Source organism: Babylonia areolata, chromosome 22 (genome assembly GCF_041734735.1).
Source record: "Babylonia areolata isolate BAREFJ2019XMU chromosome 22, ASM4173473v1, whole genome shotgun sequence".
NCBI lineage: Eukaryota > Metazoa > Mollusca > Gastropoda > Neogastropoda > Buccinidae > Babylonia > Babylonia areolata.
Window position 1 is genome coordinate 42449781 of NC_134897.1, and position 22652 is coordinate 42472432.

Here is a 22652-nt window from a genome sequence, read left to right on the forward strand (position 1 = left end):
CAGAAGGACAACACGAAGATGGGAATCCTCGTCCATGCATGATCACTGCACAGCTTTCTGGCAACTTTATGCAGTTGATTTGGCTTTAAATGGATCTTCCTCTCTTTGGGTGTGAGTGTGGAATGGCTTTTGGGGGGTGGTTGCCGGAGGGAGAGGGTAAGAGTTAAAGTGATGATGGAGCCCAGGGCAAATCAGTATCATCGCCTAAAGTTTGCCCAAGGCAGGCAGCACGGGATAGGGATGGAGTGAAAGAGATAAACGTGCCCAGGTCATTAAAACCAGCCCACAGATTCATGGCTTGACAAGACCGATGGAGAGTTTATGCTAATGGGGTTTTCATTTGTTTTTTTGTTGTTGTTTCTTTGTTTCCTCTTTCTCTTGGTAATCTAGTTCTTCATTTGTTTGCTTTATCTTCCCCTTGTTCTTTTTGGTTTAATCAAACCAGATATTTTTCTGTTGGAGTATGTACAGGAGTATGTATTGTGGTTGTGTGTTCATGTGCGTGCATGATTTTGTGTATACGTTTGTGTGTGTGGGTGTGGGTGTGCATGTGTGCACCCACGAGAGAGGGAGAGAGAGAGAATCCAAGCACATAAGTGTCTGTGCATATACCTTCACAAAATGAATGCGTATGACTATGTGAAATATAAAGCACTTTGACACACACACATACAAAGCAATAAATGATGTCCTGACTTTGCCAAACCAAGAGAAGAAACAATTATAATCTCTTACAAAGTCTGCTGCAGTCTAACTGTATTTCTGTGCATGTGTGGGTGCGTGTGTGCGTGTGCGTGTGTGTGTGCGTGTATATGTGTGTATGTGATTGCTCATATCTGAAATTTGTTGTACTGCTTGGTGAATATATATTACATGTGTTGTTTTTTTTTTTAATTTGCAGTGGTATGTTATTACGCATTATCATATGCACTATTGTCTAAGTCTTGTTTTATGTGAGGCACTTAGAGTCCATTACATAGAGAGTTTGTGTCATATATATATATACAATCTATTATCATTAATATAAGGTGGAGATTTTTCTATCTCCCAGGTCAGCAGATGCACAGACCAGCTAGTGCCTGACCACCTGTCATTTGCACTGACATGCAGCAGATCAAATTCACATGTTTGGTGGGTTGTGGAAACAAGAACATATGTGGCATGCACCATACCCTCCTTCCTAAAAACTGAGCATGACTGCTAAATGGCGGAGGTAAAAATGGTCATTTATGCAAAGCCCACTTGTGCATATGAGTGAACATGGGAGTCGCAGCCCACAAATGAAGAAGAAGAAGAAGAAACAGGTCCTGACATCTTTCTTCCGCCTAGTTGCCGAAGAGTGGAGCTGATTGCAGCGCGATGGACGCGTACTGCAGAGGCGGAGAGGCCTTTGGAGGAGGAGAGGAAGTCTGCACTAGTTGGGTCACGGTTAAGTATGTGTGATTAAATCACTGTTTTCCTGCCTGATTCCTGTCAGACCAGAATGACGCAAACAGCTTGAAACAGACTGTGTCAATAAGGATCCCCAGTCACCATCCTAATTGTTTTTGTTTTTTTTTTTCCAAAGAACTCTACCCCCTAAACTTTATTTTCTGACCTAAATCCCACACATCTCCTGACTGTCCTCCTCTCAGAAAACCAAGAAAAAAAACCAAGGCTCTGAATAAGAATACCTGAGCATGGTTGAGAAAAGAAAAAGAGAAAAGTCCAACAACATGATAAACATGCCTGCAGTCTGCCACATCAGTCAAACTACACCTCAGTCTAGACCTTCAACAGCTAACTAGGCTTGAGAGTAGTGCTTTCATTGTTTGAGAGAGAAACAGCACCAGCACCTGCCACACCAAGCATGATTTTACAATCTTACCGTCATATGTATCGATGTTTCAACCTTTTCCTGCCTTTCCTTGTATAAAACATGTGACTCATGTATACATTTTGGCTGTGACTGTTCTTTTTTCTCTCAGTTATTTACTTAAGTTTTTGTGTGTGTGTGTGCTGGATTGTAAGAGTTGTATTGATCATTGAGAGTATATACTACTTCGTGGGTTTTTGTAAATTGTGTTCTTAAAATATCAATGATTCTGGTTTCATGATTTTTTCCATTTTCTTTTTCCTTAAAGAAGTGTTTCATTAACTGATCCATTTTCAGTATGACATTTTTAAAGGTTTAGAGCATGGTTTTGCTTATATTATATTGCTATATTAAAAATGAATTGATATCATTATCATTATTTATTACAACATTGCAGCTTGGATACTTCATTACCCACACAGACACTGATAAGATGACATTTTGAATGGTGGATAAGAGGTGTAAGTTTTCAATGAAACTGAATCTGTAAAGTATGGAATCATATAGATTTTTTTAAAAAGAAAAATCAATAGAATTACTGCAAGAAGATGTGTAAAACAGCATCAATCGATCTGAAGCCTGCTTTTTGCTCTCCGTGACTTTTTGTTAAAACCAAAAGTTTTGCGCAGGAATGTGAATGTTTCCCACCTAAGCCAGGCAATGTACATCAGTATTGACCAGCAACTAACTGTTCCCATCTGCAAGCAACTGTAGTGATCAATTCTACAGATGCTTTAACCTCTTCCAGACTTTATCATGGCTTTTCAGCTTGGAGATTTCATAATCAAAACTCCAAATGCTCACTGAACACATCAAACAGAAATCGACATGAAGGCAAGATGGCAGACGAAAAGTCAGAGCCCATTTTGCTGTGATGACTATCAAGCTGACACACAGCACAGAATACACACTGTGGGCTCATAAATGAATGTTTCACAGCTGTAAGCCATGCAGAAACACAGTGTGGCTGGTCGTTTCTTTGCTGTTAATGCCATTTCATTGCTTTTTTTTGTTTTGTTTTGTTTGCTTTTACTATGATGGAGTGAAATGGATCTGTCAAGAGACAGTATTACCAAGAACAGAAGTGGTGAAAAATGTAAATTTAGCATGGTCTGGCTCAGGCCGATTAAATGAAAACTCATGCTGGCAGATAATTATGTGCTATTAACACTACAGGCCGATTATACCTCTTCTGCACAACTTCGCTCTCAGTACTCATCTTTCTTTTTTTGCTATTTATTCTGTCATTTTTAATAACAGATCGATTTTTGCTATTTCAGCATTGCATTTTTAGTCAACAAAGTAATCTGAACCTCAGCAGAACAAGCAACTTTCAAAACGTAGCAACTGGTAGGTCAGCAAACTGGTATACTACTGTGTACAGGCACACTGAAACCCAATATCACAAAACAAGATGGAACTGGTGAAGGCACATGGATAAATCAGGTTATCCACAGCCCTGTCAACCCTCCTTTGTTGCCCCAACAAAAGATGCAGATGGGGGGTGGGGGGGTGGGGGGTGTGGGGAGGAGAGGGCCAGGGGGGATGGTGGGGGTATGTAGGGGTGGGGTGGGGGGGCACAAGCGCGGCAGTAGGGCTGACAGGCAAGAGGACAGTCCTTGATGCTGAACTGTCCGGGATGCATTCAAGGCGTCTCTTCCCTCCTCTCCTCTTGACAAAACAAGCTTAGCGGAGTGGCAGCACCCACGTCCAGCTGAACTGTTGTCTCCCTGCAGTGCCCCTGCCACAGCTACTGGTGTTCGACAAAAGGGTTTGGACGTGGAGAGACAAGATATGGAGAGAGCTGCGCCTTTAAGGAGTGATGCCAATGAAAAGGGAGCATGTGTTTGTAACGCTCTCACATCTTAGGGATGGGAGTTGTGGGGGTTGTGGGGGTGGGGATTAGACTATCATGTACATACACAAGGTGTGGGGAGGGGGGAGGGGAAGGGGGGAGGGACAGGTACAGGGAAAGGGAAGAGAGAAAGAGAGAGACAGGACCAGAGGTAACAACTGGGCTAAAAAAAAAAAGAGTATATATATATATATATATATATACACACACACATACATATATATATATATAATATTGATTGGAAAGGAAAGAGAGACTGGACTCCCGCCTGGCGTGCTGTACTGATTCTTACTGGCTATCATTCACTCCAACCTCCAGGCCTCACACACAGTTTCAGCCCTAAATTAACAGGTGAAGTGAGAGGATATATTCCCATAGGAAAGAAAACCAACTTTAAATCAGAGTGAAATTAAAAGGTAAAGTCAATGAACACAGATTAAATCAGAATGAAAATTAAAAGATAAAGTGAAAGGACATAGTTTAATCTGGAAATTAAAAAACAAAATCTTTAAAAGAGAGGAAAATGCAAGGTGGGTGAAAGGATATAATTTGAATAGGGAAAACGAGAAAGAAAAAAATCTTGAAATTAAAGCGCAAAAATGAAAAAAAGGGAAAAGCAAAAGGACACGATCTGATTGGGAGGAAAACTAAAACCTTTTCCATAAAAAAATAATAAATAAAGTGAGAGGATATAGTTTGATTGGGAAGAAAACTGAAGCCTTTAAAATGTATTAAAAAAAAAGAGAAAAAAAAAGAGAAGAAAATAAAAAGAAAAGGATCAAAATAAGATTTCAATAACAGTTCCGACTGGTGCTCAAGGACTCCGCAGACCCTTTGCCACAGGGGGAGCAGTGTGTGATTGCCAGGGAAGCAAGTGGTGGCCATCTCCCCCTGACAGGGCCCCTCTGGGTGGGCCAACCACAGGGAAACACTTGCGACAAGCAGCCCCCACACAGCCCGAGGAGTCAAAAACAGACAGGGAGGCAATCCTCTCATCCTCAGAAAGGATCTAAATGACCTCCCACTTGTCTTGAATGGCACACGTGCTGATTAATCCCAACACTGTTCAGCCCCAGGAAAACACGAGTGCAAGTAACAACAACAATAGCAGCTGCCGCCATGTGTTTTGTTCTCCGATGAGGAAACAAAAATAAACTCCTGCTTCATTTAATCACCAGCGATCACTGTTTCTTAGGAAATCCATTATCAAAGTGTATATATCACACCAACTTGCGCAGACATTGCACTTTTATGCTGGAGGAAAACCAAAATTATCAAGAAATGTGATCCCCACGAAAAGTGCAGCTGCTGCAGAAAAGTCGAGCTGCTCGAGCAGCTGATGGATGATTCAGATTTTTGTGATTGTTTCCCTTCATTTCCGAACATTATTTTTGCTGCTATACACAACAAAGCTACGCATTTAAAGAAGATGACAAGCGTCATCACACGCTGGCTCTCCACCTTTGACAGAACAGGAAACCTTGATGCTGTCTAATGTCTGCCTTTTCACTTGGTTGCCTTGTTGCTGAACAGCTGGACATTGGAGTCACCGAATGCTTTTTTCGTTGTTTTTTCAAGGGTGGCTGTGTAATGGATGGACCCAACTCAGCAGCCTCTCCCTCCCTTTTGCCCAGACCATTCCATGCTACGCTCTTCCACTCTCTCTTTCCTTCTCAACAACTTTGGACAACTCTTCTTCAAAAAGCAAACTGGCTAATGCTATGCAAACTATGGGGCAGTTTTGTTGCAAAATAAAACCAAGTGACTGTGACAGTCTGTGACAAAGTTGAAACTGTGTGGCTATCGTTGAACATACAACTGGACAAAGGAAACTACCAGACATCAGAAAGAAAAAATACAATTGAACATCAACAAAGCTATCATAACACTGAAGGTAAAAGACAGTAAAGACAGATCAGGTCACAAAACATCATGGAAAAACATTCAGATTTTGGAAAATTACATCAAGATCTCAGAAAATCATTAATATCTTGGCCACAAAAAGTAAGTGCTCCAGGTGAAATGTCTTATCTTTTTTTTTATTTTTTATACCATGACAAAGATGTGACAGTTATCATTGTTTTCCTGATTTCTTGTCATTATTACATCCCCCGTTTACAGTAAATTCCAACATGTTTTTGCTCTTCAGACTTAAGCTGTGTGCTTATCTGTGCAAGAACTGAATAATACAAATTATAATCAAAAGGAAATAACAACAACAACAACAACAAAAACCCCACATCCCCAACACTCAAACAAACACACCAGTTTTAATGTCAAGAAATGTGTGCAAGTGTGGGTGTGTATACAAGAGTTTTAATATATTACTGGGTGCATATCCAACCTCCGCAGATTCTCAAGACCTTGAGACAGTCTTGGGAAGAAAAAAAAAAGGAGGCCACACACTGTCTGGGTGGTTTGGGCAGATATTAAGTCAGGAAGGGACAGAAGTAGGAATAACAGCAAAAATGCAGTGTCTCTCATCAACATTTTCTAAAATATTAATATGCAATCAGCATAACTTTCAATGACAAAAACAAAAGTGAACACTCTCCTACCACTTTCTTGCAGGCAGACAAAGGCAGATGGATAAAAAAAATAAGCAAATGAGAGAGAGAGAGAGAGAGAGAGAGAGAGAGAGAGAGAGAGAGAGAGAGAGAAACAAGACAAAAAATAGTGTGTAGTGAACTGTGATGACACCATTATGCTTGAATGGATACCCTGAATTTCACCACCAAATTTGTTTTGACAAGAAATCAATCCTTGCTCAGTTCTTTCCAAGCATTCAGAATAATAGAGTTCACTCACACACACAGCAGCCGCAGCAACACCTGCATGCTAACATCCAATATAGACTGTTCATTCCTTCACTTTCGTCTAGATGGTAGAAAGAAAGAGAAAAAACAACAACGCATGTATATACAAAACAACAAACTTTGACTGTCAGAGAAAATTGCAATTCATTTTCTTATTCGCTGCTGCACTTTGAAAATAAGTACGAAATGTGACTGAGTAAGAAGTGTGTTCGTTGAGAAATGTGTGTGCGAATTTATGTCTATGTGTGAACGAATCAGAAAAATCTGCTGCTGGAGTCCAGAGGCCGCATAACTAAAGTATGTCTTAATACCGAAACTTCATTTCTTCGTAGGCTGCAACTCCCACGTTTTGCATACGAGTGGGCCTTTACGTGTATGACTGTTTTTACACCGCCATGCGGGAAGCCATACTCTGTTTTGAGGGGTAATACGGAAACAAAGTAAAGAAGAAAAAACACTTAAAAAAAAGAAAGAAAAAAAAGCGAATGTCTGAATACAGACGTCTGTGTAATACAAAAACAATCCCATTTATGTTATTCTCAAGTACCTAAAACAAAACCAACAACAACCAAAAAAAATCACTGAACGACGTACCTTGATGTAGGTCTGGCAGGCGGACAGGGGCAGGCCAACCAGGGACACGCCGTTGATGGAGATGATCTGGTCCCCAATGTTCAGCTGGCCACAGCGGGCCGCCGGGCCGTTTGGCAGCATGTTGGCCAGCACCACTGTGGGCACCATGGACCCCCACCCTGACTCCACTATCACCACCCCCAGTGGCTCCCCCTTCATCTTGGGCACTATCACCTGCAACAACACCCGTGCCAGAAACTGTCCATCAGTGCTTTGGGGGGAGGAGAAAAATAAAAATCAGGGTTCATACAGGTTTTTAATCACAACCCCCCCCCCCCCCCTTCCAAAAAAACCAACAACTCTCTAAAACCCAAAAGCACAAAAAAGCTAAAGTTATTGTGTTGGTGTTTGTTTTTTTTAATCACAATATTGAAAAAATGTTTTGAAAATTTAAAAGCCCCAAAGTCTTAAAAAAAAAAAAAAGATTTAAAAGCTGAAGTTATTGGCTGCAATGTGGGAACAGTGATAACCGTTTGTTTCAAGGTATCAAAGCATGTGGACTGATCCATATACAGAACTCCACATCTGCTGTTTATGATAACACATATCAGAAGCTGGCTTGTTTAATGATTTGACTCATTTATCTTTTTTTTCTTTTACTGATTCAATTTTAACGATTTATTCTCCATTTTCCCTCATCCTGCCCTTCTTCCTGTCTATCAGTTGTATTTTTTTCTATTTCCTGTTTGTCTTTGCTGTGTCAATCTTTTTTTTCTTCTTTTTCTTTTCAATGTTCTGCTTTTTTCGTCAGCTTTATAATTTCGATCTTCTGGGTATTTTTTGTTTGCTGATCATCTCTCTCACTTATCTTTCTGGGGTGTCTTCAACGCATCATCTTTTTTATCTGCTACTTCATTAATCTTCTTTAAACTATTCCCTTCCCTGTTTCATTCTTTTCTTTGTGCTCTCTTCTCATTATTAACTTTATTCTGCAGCAGGATATATATGCACGTTTGCCTGTATGTGTGTATGTAGGTATGGATGGAAGGATGGATGAATGAAAGCATGCATGTAGCATGCATACAGGATGCATGATGCATGCATCATGTTCATCAATTTCACATCTGTTCATTAAGAGTGATATGTGACAGGCAAAAATGGGGAGAGTGGTGGGGGTGGGCTACGGGAAAAGTGAGGATTGGAAAGTGGGCGGTAGTGTAATGAACTGGTTATGGTAAATGTGGTAAATGTGTATATGCTGAGTGTGTGCACACACATGCATGCGCTCATGCATACGTGTGTGTACGAAAGTAACTGAAAACATGTTTTCCCATTAAATCCGTATAAAGTGACTGAAAAATATGTTCTCTCATTAAAACACAATGTTCAAACCTTAAAGAACCACTGACTTCTTTATGGAGATCTTTCATGCATGCATGCGTGCTTGCGTGTGTGTGCATGAATGGTCTGTAGCCTTCAGTTCTAATGTTCCGGTTTTAACCACCAAATATACTTTTATCTTTCAATCAACAAACACAGTCAATTAAAACAAACACACAATATCTGGTTGGATGGATGTGCTACCATTATTGCCATCTTATGGATCTATACAGAAAAAAAAGGTAGGAGACATTCTGACATGTCAATTTCAGACCAGCATGTGATCTTCTCATGTTCAAATGACCGATACAACATGTACCAAGGACCCCAGCACACTGACTGTACATTGTCTTGGATTCTATTTCTGCCCCAGTATTGTTTCTTCTTTCTCTCGTTTGTCACATGCACAACAGAAAGACACGTTTTTTCCTGTATCTCTGGGGGCTGAACCTCAATCAGGTTAAGAGACAACATCACCAACTGGCGCCTGGTGCCAAACACCCCACTTCCATGGACTGTCTGCATTCTCATTTTGAAAAAAGGGCTCAGATAATAAATCAGTACTGTGAACGACCGGGTCTCAGTCCCAGGTGGTGAGCAAACAGAGGACTGTAGAGGCTCCATGACTGGGAGAACATGACTTTTCCATTGCATCAGGGTCCTATTTCATGGGGACTCAAACATCACCGTAGATTGGCGGCCACTTGAAGGAGGAAGAGGCGCAGACAAACAGCCGTCAGAGGACAGACAGACAAATGGGAGTCAGGGAAGGCCCGTACTGTCCTCATCCATGTACCCCTCATCCTCACTCACCCCCTTCCCCCAATTGTCCCTACCCCTCTCGCTTCCCATTCTTCTATTTCTTTTTTTTTTTTTTTTGACAACTTCTATTCTGTTCAAGTAGGAATGGTCACAGTCGTGTGGACCAAAGCCTGTCCTTCCCACCCACCCCCTCCTCCAGTCATTTTCTACAAGACTGGAATCATCATTACTGAACCTGACATCTAAGGGGGCAAAGCAGCTGTTGGGGGAGAATACTGATAACACTGTCTGGCACTGTCGTCAGTGTGCATGTGCATACTAAAAACATGGTTTCTGTTGTTGTTTTTAAAAGAAAAGTTATGCTGCATTAACATTCCTTTATTATCATTCCAATTACAGGAAACTCAGAAGTGTATTTCATTTTTTCAGGAATAGGTTACACTGAAGCAGAACTTAAAAAACAACAACAACAACAAAAAAAACAATAAAAAGCAAAACAAAACAAAAATCAAAACACACACACAAAGGAACAAACAGACTGCCTCCTCCCTACCCTCAAAAACTAAAACACATCTTTACTCAGAACAACCCAAGTGACTGGCAAGCAATACTTACTGTAAAATTCACAGCATTATCTTCCACATTTCAGGGAACATGATATTATTATTCTCTATGCCTACTGCAGTCACAAAAGGCCAGCCCATACACGACTTCAACCAAATATAACAACAGAGTAATGCACCATTCAGTACAAAAGTAACTGAAAGCACATTCTTCCCTCCCCTAAAAGACAACATTCAAACCTTCAACAATCTCAGTGACCGCTTTATGGAAAGAGCATAACAGAGCAGCACAAAATTCTGTACAAAAGTAACTGAAAACATGTTCTCCCATTAAAAACACAATGACAATGTTCAAACCTACAAAGACCTCTTTATGGAAATCCCCAACACAGGATAACAGAGTGGTACACCATTCAGTACTAAAGTTACAGAAAACTTGTTCTCCCATTAAGACACTGAAACCAGGAAATATGTTCTCCCATTAAAACATGTTAAAACCAGGAAACATGTTCTCCCATTAAAAACATAATACTGAAACCTTCACAAGACCACTGACTGACCTCTTTATGGAAATCCTTGTTGGCAAAGAGCTGCAGCTCCTCACCATAGATCTCCTGCTGGTTGAGGACGTCCTGGTAGTCCATCTCCCGAAGGAGGCCAGGGTCTTCGATGCCATTGGCCTTCAGGAACTCCAGGTACGCAACCTGGAATGCCTGGCCGATCGACTGTGCTATCAACTGCGCCTGAAAACACACAATGCTTTTGTTTCAGCACTTTGTTCCTTAAGTACTTAATGTATCCTTTAACACCAAGTTGCCTCCCTTGGACAGAATATGGATATTTCTGTACTGGAGTACATTATACATTGTAACCATGTTGTTTTCCTTTGGACAGAGTGCAGATATTTCCTTATTGCAGTGGAGATGTTCAGTTTTGACTTCTCAATCAACTTTTCTATCACTCCGTGCTTTTAGCTTGTTGGCTTCAGCCTCAACATCATTTGCCGGTCTTTTCAATGGAAGAGAGCATGTTTTTGATGATGATGTGTGCATTTTGTGCACAAAGTATGGCTTTGACAGTGCACTCAGCTGTTGTAGGGACAGTCCACAGAAACTGCAGTGCAGATGCACTGTTGGATACAAAGTGTTACGGTCTATGTGAATATCTAATATGTACTGTTCTTGTCCAAACATACATCAACCTGCAAGTCTTTCTTCAAGTACACACAGATGCTCACACAGTGAACAATGACTAATGACTGATACTGTTTGCCATCTGTAATCCAAAGCAGTAGTCTCCATGCTGACTGGCAAATATAGCTGAATATTTAGTGTGGCCAGGTGCAAGTGTCAAAAGATAAATAACAAAAACAAACCCACTTTACATTCTTACAATACTGAAAATGCTCTTACTATTTTTCAAGCACAACCAATGAAGAGAGCTAAGAAAACACACATGCTCACTTATAAACACACACACACACACAAGCACGCCTACATGTGTGCACACACATAAAATAACAGGCACACAGACAGGTAGGCACAGGGCACCAGATAGGCACACAAGAAACAGAGGCGTGATGAGATAATACAGATCCAAAATATGTACTTGAACACAAGAGCCTGAAGAGGTGGACATCACATCCGTTCCCCTCCTCCACCCAAACCTCCATCACCACCACCATATGCTTGGTGCTAACAGGAAGACAGAGAACCCTGAAGGAGGAGGAGGAGAGGAAGAGGAGGAGCAGGAGGATGAGGAAGGGGAAGGTAGTGGTCTCTGGAGATTCAATTTCCTAACCACACAGTTTTTAGCCTTGAGCTTCTCCTCCCATGCCATGAACTCTCCTGTCTAATGCATGTTCTAAAAAATTATTATCATAATTTTTTTTAAAACAGTGTTGTGCAAAACCTCTTCTGTCCTTTTCAGCATGCCAGAAGAAAGAAACAGAAACAGAGAGAGAGAGAGAGAGAGAGAGAGAGAGAGAGAGAGAGAGAGAGAGAGAGAGAGAGAGAAGGATGGGGACAGAAAGAGAGAGAGAGAGAGCAGCATGTGCATGTATATGTGTGCATGTGTACAAGCATGCAAACAAGTGGACTGCATGTTCTGTTTTGATGGTACAAACATGGACATGTGCAGAATGCATTCACTGACCAAGACACTATCATGTGGGACAGGGCAGAAACCTCATAAAAGAAGAGAAATGGTGTGTCCTCATTCCCATCAACATGAAGCACATTTCAACACTTCTTTCTATCACAACAAACAAAAAAGAAGAGAAATGGTGCGTCCTCATTCCCATCAACATGGAGCACATTTCAACACTTCTTTCTATCACGACAAACAAAAACGAAGAGAAATGGTGCGTCCTCATTCCCATCAACATGGAGCACATTTCAACACTTCTTTCTATCACGACAAACAAAAACGAAGAGAAATGGTGCGTCCTCATTCCCATCAACATGGAGCACATTTGAACACTTCTTTCTATCACAACAAACAAAAACGAAGAGAAATGGTGTGTCCTCATTCCCATCAACATGGAGCACATTTCAACACTTCTTTCTATCACGACAAACAAATGATCAGAAACAGCCAGAGTAAACTCATATCTCTTGGGTGTTGCATGTCATGAAAAGGAAAAAAAAAAGTATATTATTTCCAAGAAAAACTAAACAAAACAAAAAAACCAACAAAAAACAGTAAAACTGATTGAAAAAAAAAAGAAGAAAAAAAGAAAGATTCAGCAGGAATATCAGAAAGGAAACAACAGAACAGAATTTCTAAAAGGCAAGAAAAATATATCATTACTTTGCAACATTTTATATCCATCCCACAGTGGGGAGAAAGGGTCTGGAGTCTGGAGAAGGGAGAAAATGAACACTGCTTCAGAAGAACACCAAAGTCAGCCCATTAGCTGTGCTATTTGTTCCAGTTTCCTTCCTGAAAGGCTGTAGGGTATGATACTGTCATGAGAAATGACAAAGCTGAGAAGAAGAAGAAGAAAAAAAGTCTAAATCAACGTTAGAAGCATCACAAACTGGGCATTCTTGTCTCCTTTTCTCTCATTTCCTCACGCTTTTTTTGTTATAATTTCTTTTTTTATAATTTCCACAAGCGATCAAAGATTGACAGCTGAGAGGTTAAAAGCATGCACTTCTGGACATGCACACAATAAGATGCTGTGAATGCTGATGAAAACAGCAAATATTCTTAATATTCTCTCTCTCTCTCTCTCTCTCTCTATATATATATATATATATATACACACACACACAATTCAAATATCCAAAGAGATTCTTGGTCAGAAAGTAAGCTTTATTCCAAGCCTTGCCCTGGTCAGCTGAAGTCTGTAAATACTATGACAATACTGACTGTGCTTCCTGTACAGGTCACATAAAATTTTGTTCCAAGACTTGTACAGAAGCAGTTCAAGTCTTTTCGCCAAGTTTTCAACGAGATATTTTTGGACAGAAGGTATTTTTTAGGTTTAAAAATTTTTTTTTTTTTTAAAGGTATTCAAAACCTTCCACAGATGCTATCTCAAGCCCCCAATTTAAAAACCTTCAATGTGATTCTGTGAAAGAACTCAGGAGGTCAATTTAAAATTTTTTTTAATTTAAGTATACCAAGCCATTTTACTAAAGACAACTTTAAAAAACATTTTTTTAAAATCCTATTGTCTTCATCCCCCAACCCCCCCCCCCTCCCCCTCCACTTTCGTCCATCAGCCACCCCTTCACCACCAGTGATATTAAATGGGAGGGGGAAGGCAGAGAGGCAGAGAGAGATGGGGGAGGCATGAGGGGGAGGGGTTTAAAAGGGAATGAAGCATGCTAACAGGAGACCTTTGATCATGCCACAGCAGGCCCCAGCGTGGAGGAATAATGTGACAGTCTGCAGTGCTGGCCGCCCAGGGACCAGGGTGGACGGGGAGGGCTGCTGGCTTGGCTTTCTTTTTCACCACCAGCAGCAGGAGGAGAACTGCTTGCTGCCAACACAGGGGCTGGCAGAAATGAAGGCTGCCTTTCTTTTCTTCTTTCCTTCTTCCTACTTTTTCCTTTTATTTTCTTTCTTTATCGTTTCCACTTATTATTTTTTTTCTCAGAGGTATATGGATAAAATTAACTATGCTTTCCTTTTTGAAGAGGGGAGGGGTGTGGAAGAATTTCAAAGAGAACACACGGTGAAAGATATACAAGCATGTCTGCATGCAAGCTGAGGGAGAGAGAGAGAGAGAGAGAGAGAGAGAGAGAGAGAGACTCAATTGTGTAAGTTTTTTTTTTTTTTAACCCAGTCCTCACCCAAAATAGCATAAATACTGCATAACAATACAACATAATACAAAACTAAGAGCATGCAATTGGGAAACACCACCTGCCCACACACATCCACATCGCACACTCACATAGACACACTACTGTTACAGAATGCTCAACACATTCAAAAACACGCCATGAAAAAAACAAATACTAGCAAGCATGAATTAACCTTCATTACACTTCTCTTTACAGAGATAGACACAGGAGAGAGTGAGAGAGTGAGTCTGCAACTTTCTCTCTCTTGGACTCTGAGCGAGAGAGAGAGAGAGAGAGAGAGAGAGAGAGAGAGTGAGAAGCAAGCTTGACGCAATGAATCAATGCAGACAAGGCAGCAAACCTGATTTCCATCAATGGCCTCACAACAAAAGCGTGGTTTGTTGATGAGGCCATGGGGGAGGTGCAGGGGGTGGGGTGGGGGGTCTGAAAGCAGCACCTGCATACTGCTAATGACCACAAGACGTGGACTGGCTGCAGAGGGCACTTGGCCCTGATCTATGCTCTTTCCACAGGATTCTGTTCACACTCTTGAATGCTGCATTATACGTCTGCACCTTGTCCTTGTCTCAGTGCTTTGTCACTGTTCAATATCTCTTTTGGTTGTCACAGCCAACACTTTGCCACATGCTATTTCCAGCTGTGAAGCCTAGCGTATGTAGCACTGTCTTTGATAACTGATTCAGAATATCGAATGATGGAATCTGATTTGTCTGTGTAAATCTATTTATACCGCTGTCTTTGATAAATTTTTCAGAATATCTGAAGATGGAATCTGACTTTTCTGTACATGCATCTGCTTCTAGTTGAAACACTCCTTAGGCATCATGTTTCATATGCTTCAGACTTTGTTGCATGGTTTTCTGTATTGGTATTCATATTTCAAGCCCTACTTGTTTCTGTGGTCTAAATATTATTTGACACTGTATCTTCATTTCCGCAGACATGGCCAATGCACAGCCTTAATCTTTGAGAATAAATTCAGCACATCTAAAAATACAATCTGGCCAATCTGAGTCAGTGAATGCAGCTGCTCAAATACTGCTCATGCATTAAACGCTGGTGGTACCATCACGGTTTTCTGTACCAATGTTTATATTCAACCATATGATTAAAATATATTGATAAAAAATGTTCCCAGTGAGAGCTGAATTCATTCCTTGTTTGTGCTTTGTCGTTTGGGGGTTACTATCAAAATCCATGCTGCGCATATATGGGTTTAAAATGAAGACCCATTCACACACAATGTCAGATTTAATCAAAGCTTTGCAATGCCACAATGCTTATCAATATTGCTGCTGCTTTCCAAAACAAAGCCATATTGTGTGCAACGGCAGGGAAGCAAATGAGGTCCCCAAATGAAGCCTTCTCAATCACTGAGCATTCTGAATACAAGTTTGATGACAAATGAAGTTCTGCTGGAAAGGTTTACAAATGAAAGCTCTGATTTATAAAGAAGATGGATCCCTACATTGGAACTGTGTGATTGAATCATCAATCTGGTAGAAGCTTTTACTTCTCTTACTGGGCTGAGGAAGGCTCGAAGGTGCTGGGCTGCTGGCAGGAGATGGGGAGATGGGGGTTGACAGAAAGATACATACTGACAAAGGAGACACACGGAGGACAGAGACCACAGAAGATGGGGGAAAAAAAACCCACCCATCTCTCTCTCTTCTTTTTTTCCCTCTGAAACCATCATTTAACAATGAAAACTGTGATTAAATCTGTCCATCATGACATGTATGCAAAGGACAAAAGACGTGAACAGAATGGGGGTAATTAAAGGAATAAGGTGGACTGGTCAGAACTAGTAATACCAATAGTGGGCAAGAGGAGTAGGACAGACATAGGAAAGAAAAAAAGGACACCCTGGGTGATGAATGACTGAAAGACTTTCACTGGCCGGACACAGATCATGAAGTGAGAGATAAACAGTTTTGTAGCCACACTGACCATCATCAGATTAAAAACAAAACGAGAAGCTGATCAAACATGTATAGTTTTGTTTTTCTTTCTAATTTGTTCTCCTTTATTCTCTCTCTCTCTCTCTCTGTGCATGTTTCTCTGTGAAGCAGAGGGGGTAAGGGTTGGGTGTGTCATGATTTTACAATCTGTGCTTTTTTTTTTTTCCCCCCTTCTCCCCTTTATTTCTTTGTTTCCTTTTACCTTCTTTTCCTGTTTCTCTTTTTCTTTGGTGGTGGTGCTGTTTCTGTTGCCGCTGTTTTGTTTGCAAAACAATGTGTTTACAAATTTCACATGTACACCAGAAGATTACTATATTATCATTCATTCATTATTCAGTACCTAAATCACATACAACAGAGCTTAAAAAAAATAAAAAAATAAAATAAAAATAAAGGTCAGTTTTATACAAAGAAACCTTAAACCCTTTCTCACAAAACCAGACAAAATAAAGTTCCAAGCACACAATGGCTGTCAGACCCCCCCCCCTCCCCGAATCCCTCTGCCCCCACCAGCCCCCCTAAAAAACACACTAAAAAACGTATCCTTCCTTTCCCGCTTCCTCTCCTTCCTGTTTTCTCACACAATAACACTGCTGCAAAGAAACTTTGTGGCTCTTTCTGTTCCAGGTTTGCTTCAATTTACTGCGCTGCTGTAAACCCGAACATCCAAGTCAATTATGTGGATAGCGCTGGTGCACAAGGTGATAACTGCTTTCTCCCTCCTCTCCCTGAGCCAACTCCCACAGAGACGGGCTGACAGGACATGTTTCCAAGTCCCCAGACCGTCTAATCCTTGATGCCTTTGGATTCACATTTTCTGTCTGGCTCCTAAAGTTTGACATTTATATACAACTTTTTCTTTCTTTCTTTGGCTTTAAATTGTGAATGTAGTTCGTCTCACTTAAAAAAAAAAAAAAAAAAAAAGAAAAGAAAAGAAAAATCATGCCCAGTTTTGATGCTGCTGTTAAGCTGAAAAGGAATGATGACTGCTCCATTTCAATGTGGGCTGGCCCGAAAAGATGATTAAATCTGAGTTCACTTTATAAGCTTCAACACAGACACACTGGCTTCTTCAGGTGTCATGACTGGCATTCACTGATCACAAGCTCTGGTTCCACTGTCATGTCTTTTTCATGGCACCATGTGTAATAGAGTTATGCGTGCATGAGAATGACTGGTGCGAAAGCACTTAGATTTGTCTATGCACAAGATTCAGCGCTATATAAGTACCGTTATTATTATTATTATTATATTTAGCTCACTTTAAATAAAACAAAAAAATTCCCTTTGCATCAGATGGGTTAGCTAATGATTAAAGTCTCTTTGAATGTCAATTTTATTGCAGAATCACGAAAAACTAAAGTCAATAACCAAGAATGGTATACTCACAAAATAACACTTTCTGAATTCAGACCACTCTCCTATGTTTACCTCATTTTCAGTGCAATCACAGTACTTCACAGATTTAAAATGTCAAAAACATTTAAGGTTCCCCAAGTGAACTTTTCACTTTGTAACATGCATGTATATATATATAGCACAAACACAAAGCCGATGATAATGAGAACTGACATAGTAAGTAATTAAATTACGGAGAAGTATCCCTTATGTGACTGTGTTGCAGTTCTCTTTAACATGCAGAAAAAGAGCTTTGATAACAACAGAAAACATGGATTGAAAAGGATAATGATTGAAGTCCAGTAGTTCAAAAACAACAACCATAAAACAAAACAACACAAACAAGCAAACATAAAACTGCTGAGTCTAGAAGTTTACAGCCTCCAGACAATCAAATTCTGGACAGTGAGATGTAAAAAAAAAAAAGGAGGAGAATGAGACAAGTATTAGCCGCTGCGCTGGTTTAGAATTCCATTCATAAATATCTTCAAAGCCAGGCACTAGTGTTTACTCACTTTTCAGTAACACTTTCCCTCCTTTCGTAAATAAAACACACTGGTCTGGAGCCCCGCCGCCTCCCCAAATCCTCAATCCTACAATCCTCCCCTTACCCCCACTCACACACAACTTTCCTCTCCACATCTAACATCAACACCAAGAGTACATTCGCCACACAGTGAAGGCTGCAACACTGTCACCAGACTGCAACAGACAGAACAAAGAGGTGGAGGCAGAAATGCAATGACAACAGCAACTGTGTGTACCTGGTCAAACAGAAAGACCCTCACTAAAAGAACTCCTTTCCACGGACTAAGTCACTGCACAGCACTGTCCACACAAGACTGTATACTGTTCGAGTACAACCCAAAATCAAAAGACGGTCACCAACCAGGCAAACACCTTGGGGCAGCCCAGCAGGAAGAAATAACTCAACCGCCAGTCTGGCAATCTCATTTCACCTCAGCCTAGATTTTTTTCCCTCCTTACCATTCCTGTAATCCTGGCCTCAAATCAGTTTCAAATGAGACCCCATCTTCAGAGATTCCGGTCCCTCTGTTTAGGGGGAAGCAGAGCCCATTACTGCTATGTTCAAGATTCAGGAATGCCCCCCTCCCTCTCAATTTTCTCTGTGCATTTACGGTCTGACTGATAAATTGCTTGAAATTTAGATCATGAACTAAGGAGACAGAGCACATTTTCCTACATCAGTCGGCTTGTCTCTTCTCTCTTTGCCCATCCGTGTTGGCGTGTGTGTGTGTGTGTGTGTGTGTGTGTGTGTGTGTGGGTGTGTGGGTGGGTGTGTGCGCACGCGTGCATAAATGTGAATGAACATGTGTGCATGCCTGTGTGTGCGTGTGTGTGTGTGTGTTTTCGAAACATCAGTTTTCAAATTCTAACATTTGCACACTTATTCATGTTGTTCTTCAAGAAACATATGTATATGTTCATGGCATGAATGTTTATAATCTTATGTAATAGTAAACACTTTCATCGTTTGAGTCAGTCTTTTGATTGAAATTAGTTAAAAGACTAACTTCAATCAAAAGACTAACTTCAAATGATGAAAGTATATTTATCAGTTCCACATGCACCCACTGGTCACAAATTCATAACTGAAGTTGGATGATAATTTGGATTATAATAAAAAAGATAAGTTTGTTAAGGATTGCCGCAAATACTCAAAATTATGAGTAACATCAATCCACAAAATAGTACAAGTGTTCATTCTTTAAATTTCTTTTTTTCTTTCTTTCTTTCTTTCTTTTTTTTTTTTAACTACTTCTGCAGATTACTTTCAGAAAGAAAAAGACATTTTTACCATGATGTTTTAATGTATCAAGATTATCAAATTATTGAGTAAAGACCATTTAACCTGAGTTTAAAGTTGATTTTAACTGTCCCTTTGAGACAACCACAAACACGTTTCTACTATGCTTTCTCTGAGTTTGAAGTTTGATACTTGTCCTCCATGGGGTTACAGGATACATCAAATCTTGAATCTTGAAATCTGTGTGTGTGGGTGTGTGCATGTGCATTATATATATCCATGTATGTACATGTATCTGTGTGTATGCCTGTGCACAAGTGCTGTCTGTTTTTAAACAGATTTGAGGACATGTTTCCTTTCCTTTTTGGGAGACCAGTGCTCTGATTTTCTTTTTCCTACTTTATTTTTTCTCAGATGCTAACATTTTAGGATTGAAACCTGAACACGTCTCTTGCTCCCAGCTTCCTTTTCTCACATCTTCCATCAAATCAAATCTCTCATGGCTTTCATGTAAAGCTGTATCAAGATTGATCTGTCAAGTTTAATGCAGTGGACTGGACCTCTCCCATATAAAACAGACTAACAAAACATGTTACAAATAACAAAACATTGCACTCCCTCCAAAAACCACCATCACAACAACAAAAAACAACAAAAACAAAGACGTGGTGTGCAGGCCTTAGGGGAACTTGTTAAAGAGAGTGCTCTTTTACTGCACATACCCGACAGGTTGTCATTCCAATTTCTCACATGGGTGACAAATTTTCATGATTTAAAAAAAAAAAAAAAAAAAAAAAAAAAAATGTAAACCGTGTTCTGACGATTGAGAAGGGTAGAGAACCGACACACCCTCACTGGACAAGCCATACAACATGACACACAATTTTCCCATTCAGTCAGATGAATATCATCCTCCCATCAGCCGATGGAGACGACCGACAAACAAGCAGAAACCAAAGGAGGGAATAATGAAGAGAAAGGCAGGAAAGAGGGCATGAAGCAGAAGTAATGGGGTGTCTCTCCAAGACAGGGGGCGGGAAAGACTTGGGTAGGTGGAGAAAAACAAGGCTAGCGGTCCAGCCGTTCAGTGGAGGATAAAACACAGCCATTCGTCACTAGTCCGGACAGTCCTGTACAGCCCTCTCTCTCTTGCTGGATTGAAGACCCTTGCCTGTAAGTCAGCCAGCCCTCTGTGTGATGTCTCCACACATGCATGAAAACAACTGACGGGGAAAAACCCAAGGGTTTGGACAGGGAGGTCTTCCTTGACTCATCAATACTGGATGGTGTCGGGTTTCTGGCTCCTTCCTTTGTCCTCATTTCATGCAATGGTTTTTATCATACTGTACCATTTGTTTACCACAAGGAGAACGACCAAACATGGTTCTGACTGACCATACACATATAAGGTCAGGACCATTGAAACATGAACATCTCTCGAGTATGGCTATCTAAAACGGTGGAATAAAAACAGACACATAAAATCCCACGAATAGCTACCAGAGAACACAAATCCACAAAATACAGAAGAATCAAAAACATACGTTTTACATAACAAAACATGGAGCAATACAGTACAAAGGAATATAACAGTGCATTATGCTGAACAACATACAGACCATTCAAAAAAAGGAAAGAAAGAAGAAGAAAGATTTTCAAAACAGCTAAAGGATTCTCAAAACAGCTAAAGCCTTAATATGATTCAATGACCCACTGAGGAAATCATGGAGGAGACTTTATTATATGCTATTGTCACAGTGCACTGGCACTACAAGCATCTTAGTCAGAGTGAGACACTGCAATATTTTCAAAAATTCAGACAGCAGGGTTAGATTCCCCTATACTTCTGATGATGCAGGTACCACTTCACTAACAATGTACTCTCACAGGTATATATTGATCTCACATAAAATATTTACTACAGAGAGCGAGCAGACACAGAAACCACAGAGAGAGAGAGAGAGAGAGAGAGAGAGAGAGAGAGAGAGAGAGCACTGATACAGACACCAGAGAATGAGAGACACAGGATGAGGAGGAGAAGGAGAGATGGAAGGAAAGCAGACAATATTCTCAATGAACCCTATGTTTGGCCAGCACGGCTCAAAAATGGCATGGGCTGGGAGGGGGAGGGGGGGGGAGAGACACACACACACAGAGAAAGAGATGGCCAGAGGCTGATAAATGCAGCCAAGATTGGCACACCTACCATCAATGCTATCAAAGGCAAACCCCTCCTCCCTATGTCACCCCATCTTCAATTCCCTCTCTCCCTTCAGGGAACCAGCGACAGCCTGTCCCCACCCCCCACCCCCGAGTTTCTGTTGACTTCCGCACCTTGAGACAGTCCGTCACAGGAGCTAAGTTAGGTTAGGGAGGGTGGGGGGTGGGGGGAATGGGGGCAGAGGAAGAGCTGGAGAGCTGGGTGACAGTGTGGGAGATGGGGGTGAGGACAATGAAGAAGAGGGTAAGGGGGATAGCGGACGGGGGATGGCAACTCAATATTCAGACCCCACGTGTTCCTTCCTTCGGGCTAGATCCTCGTTTTCAGGCTCATTTAGCGGTCGCTGGCTCTGATATTTTTTCCATCAAATTGAAACGGCGCACGCACCGCACCATCTCTCTGAGCCAGCTAGATTCCCGCGCTGATTTGAAAACCAAAACCAAAAAACTTTCTTCTTCTTCTTTTCTAGAGAAAAAGTCAAAGAAAAAAGTGGGCTTATGGAATCAAGACTGGGGGAAAAATCCCTTTTCAGTTACGAAGCAAACCATAAAACATCACGCAAAAAACCCCATGGAGTATGGAAAGTAGGTGAGTGACACAAAAATGGCTGAAAAAGTAAACACACACACACAGACACGAACACACGTGCGCGCGAAAACGGCATGACCATTCAAACTCAGGCAACTTTATTCGACGATGTTATGAAGAGATGGGATGGGTGCAGAGTGCGGAGAAGGAAGGGTACTTTTCGCAGACAGTCTATGACTTAAAGGTCAGACCGACGTCGTGCACATCAAAGCAGTATGCAAAATGACAGCGCAGACTTCACATGCAGACACTGTGCATAGAAAACTTCCACTGTGGTTGTAGTCTGTAATCTTGTTACCCCATGTTCTTGGCACACACACACACACACACAGAGAATGGAAAACAAGTGAATGGGCCGTTTCTTTTGAAACTACGTCCGAGATATGGGAGAGAGAGAGGGTGAGAAACTGAGCGAGAGAGAGAGAGAGAGAGAGAGAGAGAGAGAGACCGTGCTCTGACCTGTGTTGTGTGATGCACAAATGTGAGCATTATATAATCTGACTGCATGGTTGCATGTGCGTAAGCGTTTGCATGTCTATGTGCTTCCCTGAAGACGACTGCACATACATGATAAGTGTGTATACATGTGCATG

At 41.0% G+C, this 22652-nt stretch overlaps 1 protein-coding gene across 8 annotated transcripts in view; it reads right to left on the reverse strand.

The window, feature by feature from the left end:
* LOC143297390 (uncharacterized) overlaps positions 1-22652 on the reverse strand; it is a 142243-nt gene that overhangs the window by 12606 nt on the left and 106985 nt on the right. For all 8 annotated transcript variants that reach the window (XM_076609719.1, XM_076609718.1, XM_076609720.1 and 5 more), the window contains 2 exons: positions 10365-10547; positions 7121-7333 (listed from right to left, as the gene is read on the reverse strand). In XM_076609719.1, the coding sequence (XP_076465834.1) occupies positions 7121-7333; positions 10365-10547 (396 nt within the window). The remainder of the gene's footprint in view (positions 1-7120; positions 7334-10364; positions 10548-22652) is intronic.